This window comes from Doryrhamphus excisus, chromosome 8, assembly GCF_030265055.1.
Source record: "Doryrhamphus excisus isolate RoL2022-K1 chromosome 8, RoL_Dexc_1.0, whole genome shotgun sequence".
In the NCBI taxonomy this organism is placed as follows: Eukaryota; Metazoa; Chordata; class Actinopteri; order Syngnathiformes; family Syngnathidae; genus Doryrhamphus; species Doryrhamphus excisus.
Window position 1 is genome coordinate 18,884,353 of NC_080473.1, and position 15,601 is coordinate 18,899,953.

Below are 15,601 nucleotides of genomic sequence, written 5' to 3' on the forward strand. Positions count from 1 at the left end.
GTGGTAGCAAAACAAGCAACTTGCGGGACACGTTGACGCTTACATCCTTGCCACGGATTTGCTCCTCGGTGAGCTGGACCTCAATCAGCGGTCTGACTGTCGTGAAAAGTTTCCACCACGGCCAATCTTTCACACCGCGATTCTTCTTGATGTTCTTCTGGATACAGCGGATGGCCAGATCCTGGATCTGGATACAAAAATTCATGTTTTCATCAGCACTCAACTCTTACTTAAAGATGAAGTGGTATTAGAGGGTATGTAGGTCAGGGGTCACTAAAGACACTTTGTAGGTCGATCGCGACCATAATAGGGAGAACAAATTGAATTATATCAGGACCCTCGGCTCCCGCATGAGTGACAGCAATGTGCCTGCTCACGCAACAGTAATTACTGCGCCTTAATGTGGATCACAATATGCCTTTGCTACCTCACAAATGGATGAATGAATAAATAAATACAAAAATGGATGATAACTCCATGGATGTGCGCCTCTGTGTGCGAAGCCAAGATCAGAGATCTTGAAAATGACAAAATAACACACATAATCCAAGGGTGCCCACATTTCTTTCCATGGAGGGTCGGATACTGAAAAATTGAGAATGAATGAATGGAGGGCCACTTTGATATTTGACATTGGGTAAATCCATGTGGATATGCTAAGAAGTGACAGTATATTCTGTATATTAGAAAAAAATGCATTTCAGCTTTATGGTACAATTTCAATAAAAATAGCATTTAACGTTTGTCTTTTCTTTTTCTTGTCATGTTATGACTTTATTCCCATAATATTTTGACTTTATTTTCATAATATTCCAACTTTTTCCCAACCTAATTTTCCTGAAATTTGCAACTTCATTCTTTGTTTTGTTTTGTCTCACATATATCATATATTCCCCCTCAGAATATTACAGTATACTGATACAATAACAACCTTTTTTTCCCCAGTCTTTGTTTTGTCACTCATAATATGATGACTTATGTTCTCCCCGTGCATGCATGGGTTTTCTCCGGGTACTCCGGTTTCCTCCCACATTCCAAAAACATGCTAGGTTAATTGGGGACTCCAAAAAGGTATGAATGTGAGTGTGAATGGTTGTTTGTCTATGTGTCCTGTGATTCGCTGGCAACCAGTCCAGGGTGTACCCCGCCTCTCGCAACTGGGAGACAGCTGGGATAGGCTCCAGCACCCCCGCAACCTTGTGAGGATAAGCGACAAAAAATGAATGAATGAATATTATGACTTCTGAAAAATATATATATATTTAACATTTCACCCTGTGCATCTAAAAATGACTTCTTTTTCCCTAATATTATAATTTAATTCTCATGATATTATGATTCTTCAAATATCTAAACTTTTATGAACTTTATTCTGTTTTTTTCATTTTTGTTGTTTTTTTGTTTTGTTTTTGTCTTCAGAGAAAATATGAGCAAACTGATGTGAGGACCTTGGTCTGCACTCTGCAACATCACACTTCCTTTCTTTACTGGAGGGTCTCTGAGGATCAGATGGGAGGCATCTAAACTACAGTTAGTATCGTGTATTACAACAGAGGGACGTCTGAACACACTGCTGAGGTGATCCCTCCGTCTTACCTTTCTCTTTTTGAACGCTTGTCTGGCCAAATATCCCCTGCAGGCACCCTGGAACAGAGAGATGTTCCTTCTCGTCTGAACCACCCTCTGCTCCTCCAGCCTGGACAACATCCCTGCTCTGAAGAACACCTGAGGTCAAAAAATAAATACATAAAAATCAGACAGGTACATTACACCTAATTATTCTCCTTCACCACAAATTCTACAATGCTTACAAAAAGCCCCAAATTGCTGGCCAGTGTACGTTTGCACCAGGTTTTTGTATGACAGCCTATGACAGAATGGGGTGTCCAAACACCAGCGATGGATATGCTATGCTAAGAAGCTCTATATATTTTAATGCATCTCAGCTTTGTCATCTAGCTGGAAAAAAGCTACCGTATTATTAATATATATTAATCATTGGAAATCACAGGAGGTCATATATATCACATGGTATCATCTTAGAAATAATGCTAAAAGCCAGAGGCTCCCTTTTGCTCCCTCTGGCGGACAAAGGAAGCTGAATGAATCATGGTAGCACCCCGGCAGCCATGGTCAATCAAATGCTTAATACTGCGACTTTATTCTCATAACATTATAACTTTTTATGGTTTCCCCATAATAATAGTCTCATACTATTTTGACTCTATTCTTGTAAAATGACCACTAGTTTCCTTTCATGTTCTCTTATACTTTTATTATACTTGGGCCAATAAAAATAAAAAAAAAAACAGCTGTGTGCAGCAAATGGCCCCCGGGTCACACTTGCTAATGACAACACTGGCTAATGACCAAGTAAGGACTGCAGGTTGTGGTGCTGAAAGAAGCTGCAATACACCCCAGAGCTACTAATCACTAAACTAGTTAACAGTACATGTCCAATTCTATATTGGTACTCGGATCAAACATAAATACTAAAAAAAACATGAAGTCATTGATGGTCATGCAGTGGGCATCATAAAGAAGGAAAGTTGCATAACATCAACTAACAATGAAAATATGTCTGATGAACAAAGTATGTGCCTTCCTCCACTCACCCTGCTTAGTCCCATGTGGTAGCTGCTCTTCTCCAAATCCAAACACTCCAGCAATTCCTCCACCGCCTGCAAAGCAAAAACATCAAAGACAACACTCTTAATACAAAGTCATACATTTAGCCTTAATTTAGCTTTGCTTTTTTGCCATAAAAACACTACAGCAGTAGACACATCATAATATGATAAACAAAACAAGAGAGAATAAAAAGACAAAACCAGCACTACATCGTCGCAAGGGTGTCAGAGGGTGCATGGGAGTTTGCCCAACCGAGCTGCTTTGTGGACTTGTAAAAGGCATTGGACCATGTCCCTCACGGCGTCCTTTGGGGGGTGCTCTGGGAGTACGGGATTGGTGTTGCCATTCGATCCTTGTACAACCAGAGCAGGAGCTTGGTTCGCATTGCCAGTAGTAAGTCCATTCTGTTTCCGTTGAACGTTGGCCGCCGATATGGCTGCCCATTGTCACCTATTCTGTTCATCGTTTTCATGGACAGAAGTTCTAGGTGCAGCTGAGGCTTTGAGGGAGTCTGGTTCGGGGGCCTTCGGATCTCATCTCTGCTATCTGTGGATGATGTGGTCTTGAAGCTTCTCGCACCTCCAAATCAGAGGCCATGGTTCTCAGTCGGAAAAGGGTTGAGGTTGGGATGGTGTCCTACCCCAGGTCAAGGAGTTTAAGTATCTCGGAGTCTTGTTTATGAGTGGGGGAAGGTGGAGGCGTGAGGCTTATCGGCGGCTCGGCACAGCGTCTGCAGTAATGCGGTCGCTGTAGCAGACCATCATGGTGAAAAGAGAGCTGAGCCGGAAGGCAAAGGACGAGGTCGCGGATACAAGCAGCTGAAATGTGTTTCCTCCGTAGAGTGGCTCAGGCATCCGGGAGGGGCTCAGAGTACAGCCGCTTCGCCTTCACATAGAGAAGAACCAGTTGAGGTGGCTCGAGCATCTAGTCCGGATGCCTCCCGGAGGTCTACTCGGGTGAGGTGTTCTGGGAATGCCCAGCCAGGAAAAGGCCCCGGGCCAAACCTAGGACACGCTGGAGGGATTATGTTTCACAGCTGGCCTGGGAACGCCTTGGTGTCCTCCTGGAGGAGCTAGAGGTGGTAGCCTGGGACCCGGAAGTCTGGGCTTCCCTACTGAGACTGCTACCCTGTGACCCGGATAAGCGGAGGAAAACGGAATGGAATGAAATGAAAGTTAAAATATTATGGCAATAACGTCACGTAACGTTCTGATAAGAATACTTACAAGAAGAAAAAAATAAAGAAAAAAATCAGAAATAGGAAAAAAAGAGCTGTAATGTTTTCTTTCATGTTTGCTGAGTGGAAGTATGCATTATTAGTAAATGTGACACCAGCGGCTGTGGAAAACTCACCCGCTTGTCATCTGTCACGATGTAGTGTCGGCCCTGCTTCTTGGTCAGATGTGGCGCCAGGACATCAAAACGCCTTTGGAACTCTGAGAACACCATATTGTCTGGATATCCTGCAAACACATTGGTTGGAAAACCACAAAGAGAGACGGCTTTAGTTGCCCAGATAGAATACATTTACATAGCATGTACAAACGGCCAATAAATGGATATTTTGGGTGCCAGGACTTGGATGGAGGGTTACCGTTCGAGTACTGGAACGTATGATTTGTATAAATTTGTAAATCTTGCTGCTTTGGGGCTGAATACACGCTGATGAAACGCAGTGTTCTGCACACAGGTAGTCTATGCCTAATAGGTCTTTTTCTTTTTATTTTGTCTGCTAAATTGGACAATACAAGTTTAAAGGAGACTATAGGGGTGTTATTTCATATCTAGAGGGCTTTAATAATCTTGACAACCATATTTGGAAGGCTGTAAACAGGTTTTCTATGCCTAATATGCCTTATTTTCTCGTATTATGTCTACTATATTGGGTAATAAGGATGTAAAGGAGACTATAGGGGTGTTATTCCATCTCTAGAGCGCTCTAATAATCTTGACAACCGTATATGGAAGGCTGTAAACAAGTTTTCTATGCCTAATAGGTCTTATTTCTTTTTATTATGTCTACTAAATTGGGCAATAAGAGTGTAAAGGAGACTATGGGGTATTATTTCATATCCATGGGGCTCTATTAATATTGAAAAACATATTTGGAAAGTCGCAAACAGGTTATCTATAATTATAGTAATATAATAATTATAATTATATAATAATTATAGTATATAATAGGTTATCTAAAATGTCTTACTTTCTCTTATTATGTCTACTATATTGGGTGATAGGAGTGTAAAGGTGACTATGGGTGTTATTTAATGTCTGGTATTTCTATGCTCCAACTAAAAAAAGTTTATATTTATAAATAAGGAATCCTATTTGGTTCGTTTTACATAAACAGCAATAAACAACTACTTGCTGGATAAATAAATGAGATCCAGTTGTGTTTGCGGTCAGATAGTCATGTTTAATTGTGCTAAATTATTCCCACACTAAATATCCCGATGGGTTTGTGTTTTTCCCAATAAATATTATTCTGTTTTGTAATCTGGTATTTTCCCCAATTGTCTCTAAAAAGGCTTGTATACAGAGTGGTGAGTTGGCATGCGTCAGAGTGTCAGAATAGAATCACCTTGTCTGTAGATACGCAATGCATCCAGCACTTTGGATCCACGGAGCTGAGCCCTTAGTAGACCCACATCCAAAGTCATGAGGCCTGAATCTGCACTGTCTCCCAGCGGGACACTTGACTCACTCCCCCCACCCACTGCGTCCACTTTGGGCAGTAGGCAGTGGACAAAGTGGACCTTGGAGCGGCGCACCATGTCAATCAGGGCATCCTAGGAGAAGATAATGATTTGGAGATACAGAAATAATAAAATACATAATCTTCCTAAAAAATGTTTTTCTAACATTTGGACTTTATTCCCATAATATTATAATTTTTTCCCCAATCTAATTTTCCAAAAATGGAAAAATCTCATAGTATCGCAACTTTGAAACTTTTTATTTGTACTTGTTTATTTATACTTTATTCCAACTCTATTCAATTAAATGACATTATTTTTCCTCATAATATGATCAGTTTATATTCATAAAAAAAAATGTCATAAAACTTTTTCTCTGTTAAACTTTTTTCTCTTTCTATGTATGTTGTTTTTCCAACTTCTATTCTCATAATACCTTGATTTTGTTCCCATATTAGAACATTTACCGCAACCTAATTTTCCAAAAATTACAACTTTGGCTTGTTTCTCCTAATACTGCAACGTGATAAAAAACAGACTTTAAACATATAATATTGAAAATATACTACTAAAATGAAAATGATAATGTTTTTGTGAAATTACTGCATTTTCATGTTAGATTCCAGCTTTTTTCTTTGAATATTTTCACTGTAATCTTGTCCAATTATTTTTCAATTTTTGCTGTTAATTGATATTTTTAGAATAATAATAAAAAACCAGCCACAGGCCGCAAACGGACACATTTTGGAGACCCCGATATCGACTGAAACATGTTAGCGTTGGTCCTTGCTCATTTTTTATCTTCCAGGAATTGCCTACTTCCAGTGGCTACTGTAATGTAGCGTTCAAGTACATACGGAATGGAGAAAGCCCCAAGTCATCCCGTACTTACCACCTGAAGTTTGACCTGGATACACAAGCTCTTCTTCTTGACAGCGGCCACACCGGTGGTGAAGGTCTTCCTCATGCTGGTGGCCCGTCGCAGGGCAAGTTGAGAGCTGCCTTCCAGACCAGCGATGGAGCCCGACAGCACGGTGGCCCCGCTGGCTCGGCCCATGAACAGCCCGCTGATGTTCTTCCTGTGGTGTCACATGGATCAAGTCATGTATTTCACATACAAAAAACAAACACTAATGAACCTCTCCCCCGACTTGAGCTTATATGACTTGAGACTCTAACAAAGCTGCATGCATCAAGACAGGTAGATTAGATATACAGTAGTTCAAGAAAAAAACTGCATATCAGCTTGAAGAGACGTATTATAAATATCAACTTCACTGTTTGGTCTTTCTCACTATTTTTGCATTTTTCACGTTTATTTGGGCGCTCGAGGTACAAAGAGGTGATGATGCAACTCTACAATGGCAGTGTCATGTCTGGTGCAGTTTTAAGTTTAAAAAATGGCCACCATGTAGCAGAAGTGAATTTTAAAAGACCTTGGCCTGCATCTCTCCCGTTAAAATCGACTGCAGATCAACCAGGAAGTCAAAAGGCACCTCGCCGTGAAGGTATATTTTGTGGAAACTTACCTACGTTCTACTGCTCATTGCTAAAGAACGGAAAAAGGTAGAAACAAATCTTTTTTTCTGATGAAAGATGAGGGTCTAATCTTTCTTTTGGTATATAACAAGCCTATATAACCCAATAATATAATATTCTGTGTGCCTTGAAAAATCAGTCAGAATCATCATAAATGGTCGGTACTGAGAGGGGCGGCTTTTGAAAAATGGAATGAGTTAAGATCCAACAGTGCAAAATGTAAATATTGCAATATTTCAATATTTCCTTTTTCTGGCCCTCCTCCAGGCACACCTACCCCGAAATCTGTAGCTGCTTTTTCCTCTTTTTTAACTATTTGGACTTTATTCTCATTATGTAACTATTTTTATTTTATATATTTTTAATTCTATTTTCCAAAGATGACAACTACACTCATTGTTTGTTTCTCAGAATATTGTGACTTTTTTTTTCTTGACTATTTCAACGGTATGCTACTACCACACAATATTATGATATCATTCTCCTCAAATGACATCTTTTTAATATTGTTAATGTTAATATTTTGATTTTATTCTTGTAAAAGTACTGTTTGCTGTCCTCAGCCAAAGCTTCAGTCTTACTTTTGGGAGTCTTGCAGCAGAGTGGCTGCGTGCTGGGCAGCAGGGTTATGCTTGGCGTGGCTGAGCCAGCCCTGGGTGTCGTACTCCACCCAATCCGTCCCATGGCTGTGACCCAGCAGGAAGAGGTGGGGCTTCTGTCCTCGCAGCAGCAGATTGGCTCCTGACACACAAATTAATTTCACTATTATTCCCTTGAAAATACACAAAAGAAGAATGTGTCGACTGGTGTAGATTCATCTTTCCTATGACTTCCTGGGACTTTCCTTGAGCCTTTACGGTGCTCACCTTTCCGTTCTCCCTGTCCAGAGCCGTAGTAGCTGAACAGCCTCTCCAACATGGTTTCCTCCGAGCCTGCAGGATGACCCGCCTCCTCTTCCATCAGCCACAGAAGGCCTCGGGCTTCATCGGTCCTCGCCAGAGTACGAACCTGATCATGGAAAAAAAGAAAGAAGAAAATGGGACCTTAAATTCATAATTCACCAGAAGAAAGTATTGCTGTGTAAAATTGTAATTCATGTTGAAATGAATCAGTTGGTATAGGTGAATGCACTACGCTGCACCCATTGAAATTGCGTGTGAATTGTAGAACTGGGTGCATGACTGCATGACTGAAATGCTGTTGAATTTTGAAATGTAAAATGATGAGAGGAATAGTTTGGAAGATGAGCTGAAGCTGAACTGAAATGCTGTAGAAATGGTTGAATGTTGAAATATAGAATGGTAATACCCAGCATGATAGCGGTTAGTGTTTATATGTGCGTCTACCCATGAAAGTAGCAAAAAATGCTAGTATGCTAATGTTAGAATGCTATCAATGCTAATGTTAGCAAGCTAACACCTAACATTATAGTGCTAAATGTTTATATATGTCTCTATCCATGAAAATAACAAAAATACTTGCTAAAATGCTAACATCAGCATCCTAACATGTTATAATGTTAATGTTAGCATATATGTCTACCTACGAAAATGGCAAAAAATACTAGTATGCTAACGCTAACGTTCTAACACCTAGCATGATAGTGCCAAGTGTTTATATATTAGTTCGCTCATGAAAATACCCAAACGTTTATGTTAGCATGCTAACACCTAGCATAATAGTGCTAAGTGTTTATATACTGTATGTGTTTACCCATGAAAATTGCAAAAAATGCTGGTATGCTAGCGTTTACATGCTAGCACCTAGCATAATAGTGCTAAGTGTGCTATTCATAGCAAGTTCATAACAAATTATTTGAAGCGAAAAACAATAACAGCAAGTCACAAAACGGAGTCCACCCGTCCCTCACTACTTTGCCGTTTGACCATCACGCCCCCAACTCTATTGGTTTTTCAAAAATGTATTAAATATTAAGCAAATTGAAGAAATTCTTGGCCTAAATTAAGCATTCTCCAAGCAAAACAAATAGACTAAATTAACTAAAACACAAATTTGAGGGATTGATGTGCTGTAGTCTACTACACTGGCTCCTGGGTGTCACTAGTAACACACAAGCACCAGACTTAATCGCTGTCAACAGCAATTATTGCAGGTTTGAATTATCTCACAGCACAATGTGAACAATAATCATCATCATAATAAGAACACCGGATACTCATGTCCACACAGCTGGAAGACATTCATTGAAACAGAGCACATGTTGAATTTAGGTCTTATTTCTTATTTTCACACACACACCTTTCCCTTTTCTGTTCATTCTAAATAGTACAAAACTGCTAGCACGATGCTAGATAATAATGCAAATTAATGGGATTCACCTATTCCGTCTGTAAAGGTTTTACTGTATCTCCATGCTTTGAGCATGTAGTACATGTACATTCATGATAGCATATAACACTTAATGGTAATTTTAAGCAATACTGGAGCTTCCTTCATGGGAATGAAGCCTCAAATGACTGAAGTATCAACATATTGACATTTTGATTTGAGAATCAATGTCAGAGCAGAAAGCACTGTCGGTATCAATATTTCAGTATCGATCCGCACATCCCTCCAAATGTGTCTCAATGGAAATCAGCCTGATGGGAAATCTTTGAACAAGATGGAGCACATAGGAAAGGAATCCGTGTACATACAGTATGAAAGTTGCATGGGAGGTGAGGGTTCTGCTTACCAGAGCTTGAGGTGACGTTTGGTCGATAGCTGCTACAGACACAGAAGGAGTGGACTCTATGTCATCTAAAGCAAGCTCTATGTTTTCCTAAATGCAGGAGGGCAAAGGGCGTTGGTAAGTCACAGAGACAAAGACATATCATACACAAAGCAGCAAGTCGCCTGAGAGACTACCAATTACTTGATCCGGTTGCATGAATATCATCATTGGTTTGTGTCTACCAATAATTAGATGCAATTTAGAAATGGCAAAGAGGATGAAGAAGACTATATCTACAGGGCATACAGAAGGTATTGAACTTTATCGACATGACTTCATTGTGTTTTTGCTTCATGTCTGTTGACCTCCTTGTATCTCTCCATCTCCTGGAAAAAGGTTCGTTCATGGAAGAGCGTCTGCAGCCTCTCCTGGGTGTAGTTATGGCACAGCTCCTCAAACGTTGCTCCCCGCTGCTGCTGAGCAAGGTGAGGGTTCTGGAAGCCCGGCGTGTCCACGATGAGCAGGGAGCACAGAGAGTGCTGGCTCGACTTGAGCGCTCTGAAAACACGCAGAGTAGACAGAGATCAATTCTTTATTTATCTCTTTCGGGATCTGATATAATAATAATTCAACATCAACAAGAGTGGGGTAATCTCTCACCACTCTGTAGATTAAAAAAGGGATCTTTATCTTTATTCTTCTTTTTTTTCTATCTTAAAATGACTTTAAATTAGCTGAAAGATGACTATAAGGCATTGAGAAGATGCATTCAGGGACAATGTAGAATTCTACACTGGTCACTAGCTGTCAGTAATGTTACAGTCACCAGCTTCACTCTAGCACACTTTTTCTAAATGTATGAATCCATAAATTAGTGGTTGACTTCTGCCCATTATTACTTAAAAAAAAGCATACTTAAGCAAGTTTTACGTATTCCTGGCCTAAACTGTGCATTTTCAAGCATAAAAGGGCTAAGTAAATTAAATTACAAATATAAGGCATTCAGAAGATGCATTCAAAGACGCTGGGATACTATGTAGTATTGCCCACTGGGTACATCAGCAACATTACATTACATTACAACATTACGTCCCATGCCGCTTCACTGTTGAATTTTCACTGCAAAATATCTGAATTCTGGTCATAAATCAGCAGTGGTTCGTGCTTGAGTAGGGACTATTATTAATAGGCGGGTTTTTAAAATAACATCTCGCACTCAAGCATTTTATGTCTCCTCAAACAGGATGGCTTACGTCGGCAGTGGTTTCATGCTCAGTCTGATTACTGTTTTTATTTTTTATTCTTCTATGTTACATTCTTACTGTACTGCCATCACGGTACAATGGAAGTCAGCCACTGGCTATTATCTTGCATGTTATGTATTTATTTTACTTAAATGCAAATCTACAATAAAAGACACCTTAAAATCGTCCCAAAGATGAAGTTAGAGTAGGTGGAGTACATGTACATAGATGTTAAATGCAGTGGAAAGTGATGATTTCAAAGAGAGACCTGTTAATCAGGGAGATGATGAGAGTGAATAGCTCCGAGTAGAGTCCTGATGCCATGGCCTCCAAGCACTCCACAGCTGTCACCTTAGAAGCTGACATGACACACACACACACACACATTAGAGTGACAGAAAATCATCTCTGAAAAGTATAGAATAACATCAACAATAGAAGTCAAATAATGGCGTAAGTGAGGTAAAATAAGACCAGTGACGGCAGTTGGGAATTGATACCTGAGCTGTCACCTTGGCTGGTTTCATCCGGTCCTCCTCTGAAGGAGGTGGAGTGCTGCAGGCCTTTTGTTTGGTGCTTGAATATGGTGGAGGACAGCTCCTCTAAGGTGCATCCCAGCAGGTAGGCCGCTTTCTGGGCCCATTCATGACGGGCAAATTGCCTGCGTCCAGCTAAAGGGGTAGAGTGGGGGCCAAATGTGTGGAAAAATTAGGCGTGGTGGAAATTATATTATCATATTATTATCATAAATAAGTCAACATATTATGAGGATAAAGAAAAAAAGAGGGCAAACCAAATTAATATAAGGAAAAACAAGCAAAAAAGTGAAAATATTCATACAAATAGTACAATTCATCACCAAAACACAATGCTGAGATGCAGGCTGTTTTTGCTGTAAATAAAACCCACCTCTGTTGTCAAAGTGGCCCCCACATCCTGTGGTTGTCTATAACAACTGTCAAATGTATGTACAGTATGTCTTGTCATGATATGTAGTATTCTTTTTTTTTTTTTTTTTTTTTTTTTTTTTTTTTTTTTCCTTTATTTGGGCAAATATGTGAATCATTACAGTGCATTTCTTACATCAATCAAAATATAACTTTCCATTATTTACATTTGTATTCAACTATCTGATCCCAAGCCCAAAAGGAGTAGGCTGAAGCAAAAGCTTATAAATGCCTACCCCTTTTTGCAAGATATAATCATGTTCATGCCACTGTCTTGTTTCCCCTGTTATTATTTTCATTGTAATATTATTATCATTATTATCATTGTTGTTATAATCTTTATCATTATTACCATCATTATAATCATCATTAATATTACCATTTTCATCATTATTAGTTAAAAATTTGTGATTTTTTTATTTTTAATTATTTAATTTTACAGACTTCATTGCCTCCTGTAGAGTGTAGAGATTTCATCTGTTATTTTCTGAAATCTGCAGTCTTTGTGTGTCAATTTATTAGCCCACTTTTTTTGTGACATTTACTTATTTACTGTATTGCATGTGTCCAATCTTATGCATTAAAAAACAAGAACTTGAGACTGTGTCTGGACAGGTGACCAACCCAAACATCAGTTTCTTCTTGTTAAACCCTACCTGAGGTTTTTAGACGTGTTTATTAGTTTGTGTGTGTCTAGTCTTGTGCAGTAGGAAGCAAGGTTTTAGGTCTGTGCTCAAACCAATTTTTGAAGCAATGGTGTCTTGCTGTCCATTATTACTATTTTTTGTAAAGTAATAATTAATAATAATTAATGATAATAATAATGATAATCCCTACCTCTATATTTATGCATGTTAGCCTGGGTACCTCTAACAATTTAGTATAGTTACAAAGGTATTAAGGTAATATTTTTACATTTCTCATATCAGTCAATCAGAGATTCCAGCAGAGATGACAAGACAGTAGAATGATCACTATTAAAATACCATTCCCACTTATATTTATAAGACACTTATCTTGTACTGTGTCACATTTCATTGAGTTTACAACTAAATTAAATTTAGTAGTGCCACCATTGTAGACTTTTTTTTTTTTTTTTTTTTTTTTTTCCCAAAATCAACAATATTTTTTTTTTCCCCTGTGGCTACCGACAACCAAGCAAACATAATAATGAGTAACATTTAAAGAGGAGAACATTTAAAGAGGAGAAAGGGGGAAAAAAATATATACATTTATATATACACACATATATACATACATATATACATATATATACATATATATATATACATACATATATACATATAACACATATACATATGCATATGTATATACACATCTACACATAGATGCATGCACACACATGCACATGTACACAAATAAGATATTGAGGATAAACATAACTGCAATACAACTTTATATACACGTTTCCAAACTAATATGACCTGCATCAAGTAGTCAGACCTTTTAGTGTCGTTTTACTGATGGTGAAATTGGGCTAACTTATGATGTCGCTATTATATTTTGATAAAATCCAATCTTTATATTTTCGTTTAAATTGTGATATGCTTTTACTCTCCTTAATTTCCGACGGCAAACTCTCCCATTGCTTTATTCCACAATTGGAAACACAGAAACCTTTTCTTGTGGTCCGGTAACTTTCAGATTTAAAATGGTTTGGATTTCTGAATTGATAGGATATTTCTTTTTCCTTGAACAGACTTTGAATGTTTCCTGGTAAGAGTTTATGTTTAGCTTTGTAAATGATCTGTAAGGTTTTCAAGGATATTATATCTGCAAATTTGAGCAGTTTGGATTCGAGGAATAATGGGTTAGTATGCTCTATGACACCTACCTTATGTATATGCCGAATTGCTCTTTTTTGCAGGAGGACCAGAGGTTGCAGATTGGTTTTGAAGTTGTTTCCCCATATCTCTGAACAATAAGTCAGATATGGCATTACAAGTGTGGAATATAGGATGTGAAGAGATTTATAGGTTAAAACATGTCTTGCTTTACTGAGAATTGCAACATTTTTTGCCAGTTTTTTTGCTGTGTAGTTAATGTGTGATTTCCAATTTAATTGGCTATCGAGAATTACACCTAAAAAACGGATTTCATTAACTTGTGTGATTGTTGTTCCACCAATTGAAATTTTAATCTCTTTGTTTTTTAATTGCTTTCCAAAATATACACATTTTGTCTTGTTCATGTTCAGTGATAATTTGTTTGAATCGAACCATAATTTAATCTTGAAAAATTCTGATGTTATTTTGTGGATCAATTGATCAAGATTTTTTCCTGAGGAAAACAAACTAGTGTCATCAGCAAAAAGAACTGGTTTTAAAAAGTCTGACACATGACACAGATCATTAATATATAATGAGAAAAATTTGGGTCCAAGCACAGAGCCCTGGGGGACCCCACAGGTTACTTGCAAATGTTCTGAGTTATGATTTTCCATACTAACGTACTGTACTCTTCGGTCTAGGTAACTTCGAATCCATTCTAATGCTAATCCTCTTATTCCATATCTGTCCAATTTCCTCAGTAGAATATCATGATCTATGGTGTCAAAAGCTTTGCTCAAGTCCACAAATATTCCAATGGAGTGATTTTTTTCTTCAAGAGCAGATGATATTGTTTCTACAGTGTCCATGAGTGCTAAGGCTGTTGAATGCTTGGATCTGAACCCATATTGAGCATCGGACAGTAGTGAATGTTTGTTCATAAATTTTTCCAATTGATTATTGAATAACTTTTCCAGAATTTTTGAGAACTGCGGTAATAATGAAATAGGTCTAAAGTTATTAAAGTCCTGTTTGTCACCTGATTTATATACTGGTATAATTTTGGCTATTTTCATTTTGCTGGGGAATACACCTGAACTGAAAGACAAATTACATATGTGTGTCAGTGGTAAAGCTATATGTTTAATTGTGGATTTAATTGTTGACATGTCGAGATCATTGTAGTCTGTTGATTTCTTACTGATGAATTTGTTAACTGTTTGTATAATTTCATTTGGTTCGACTGGGGATATGAACATGGATGAGGTATTACGTTCTGTTAAATTTTCTTTCCAGCCTAAGGGGAGTACTGGATCTGGTATTTCCCTGGCCAGTGTTGGTCCCACATTTACAAAATATTCATTTATTTTATTTACCACAGTATTTTTATCGAAACATTCTTTGCCTGCAATGCGGAAAAAATTGGGGTAATTATTAGATTTTTTTCCTTTGTTTATCACAGTTTTTAGAATACTCCAAAAAGCCTTCATATTATTTCTGCTTTTTCCTAACTCGGTACTGTAATAATCTTGTTTGCTTTTCCTTAAAATGGAAGTTAATTTGTTTTTATATGATTTGTACCTACTTTCAGCATCCTGTGTTCTTTGTTTGATGAAGTTTTTATAAAGTGCATTTTTCTTCTTACAAGCATTCTGAAGACCTTTTGTCATCCATGGACATGGATTGTTATTCTTTTTTATACAATGTTTTTTGATTGGACAGCACTCATTATATATAGTATTGAAAACAGTCAGAAATCTATTGTATGCACTGTCCACATCATTATCTGATAATACCAAATCCCAGTTCACTGCTTTCAATTCATTTTCCAATTTGTTAAGTGAGTTGTCATCTTTGATTCTTCTGTAATATATTTTAGATGTGCCGCAATATTTTGTTCTATAATTAGTGTCATATAATAAAAATATTGGTAAGTGGTCACTGATGTCGCTCAAGAAGATCCCACTTTCCAGGCTATTGGTGAAATTGTTTATGAAAATATTATCTAATAGTGTTGCACTGTGAGTTGTAACTCGAGTTGGCCTGGTTATGGATGGGTACAAATGCATACTATATACTG

The 15,601-nt window shown here is 37.9% G+C and overlaps 1 protein-coding gene across 11 annotated transcripts in view; it reads right to left on the minus strand.

Moving 5' to 3' along the window:
* Window positions 1-15,601, minus strand: part of myo18ab (myosin XVIIIA b) — a 61,266-nt gene that overhangs the window by 19,692 nt on the left and 25,973 nt on the right. For all 11 annotated transcript variants that reach the window (XM_058079157.1, XM_058079156.1, XM_058079159.1 and 8 more), the window contains 12 exons: window positions 11,285-11,455; window positions 11,053-11,143; window positions 9,906-10,098; window positions 9,562-9,648; window positions 7,733-7,874; window positions 7,448-7,607; window positions 6,220-6,406; window positions 5,213-5,420; window positions 3,985-4,094; window positions 2,616-2,681; window positions 1,597-1,725; window positions 44-187 (listed from right to left, as the gene is read on the minus strand). In XM_058079157.1, coding sequence (XP_057935140.1) covers window positions 44-187; window positions 1,597-1,725; window positions 2,616-2,681; window positions 3,985-4,094; window positions 5,213-5,420; window positions 6,220-6,406; window positions 7,448-7,607; window positions 7,733-7,874; window positions 9,562-9,648; window positions 9,906-10,098; window positions 11,053-11,143; window positions 11,285-11,455 — 1,688 coding nt within the window. The remainder of the gene's footprint in view (window positions 1-43; window positions 188-1,596; window positions 1,726-2,615; window positions 2,682-3,984; window positions 4,095-5,212; window positions 5,421-6,219; window positions 6,407-7,447; window positions 7,608-7,732; window positions 7,875-9,561; window positions 9,649-9,905; window positions 10,099-11,052; window positions 11,144-11,284; window positions 11,456-15,601) is intronic.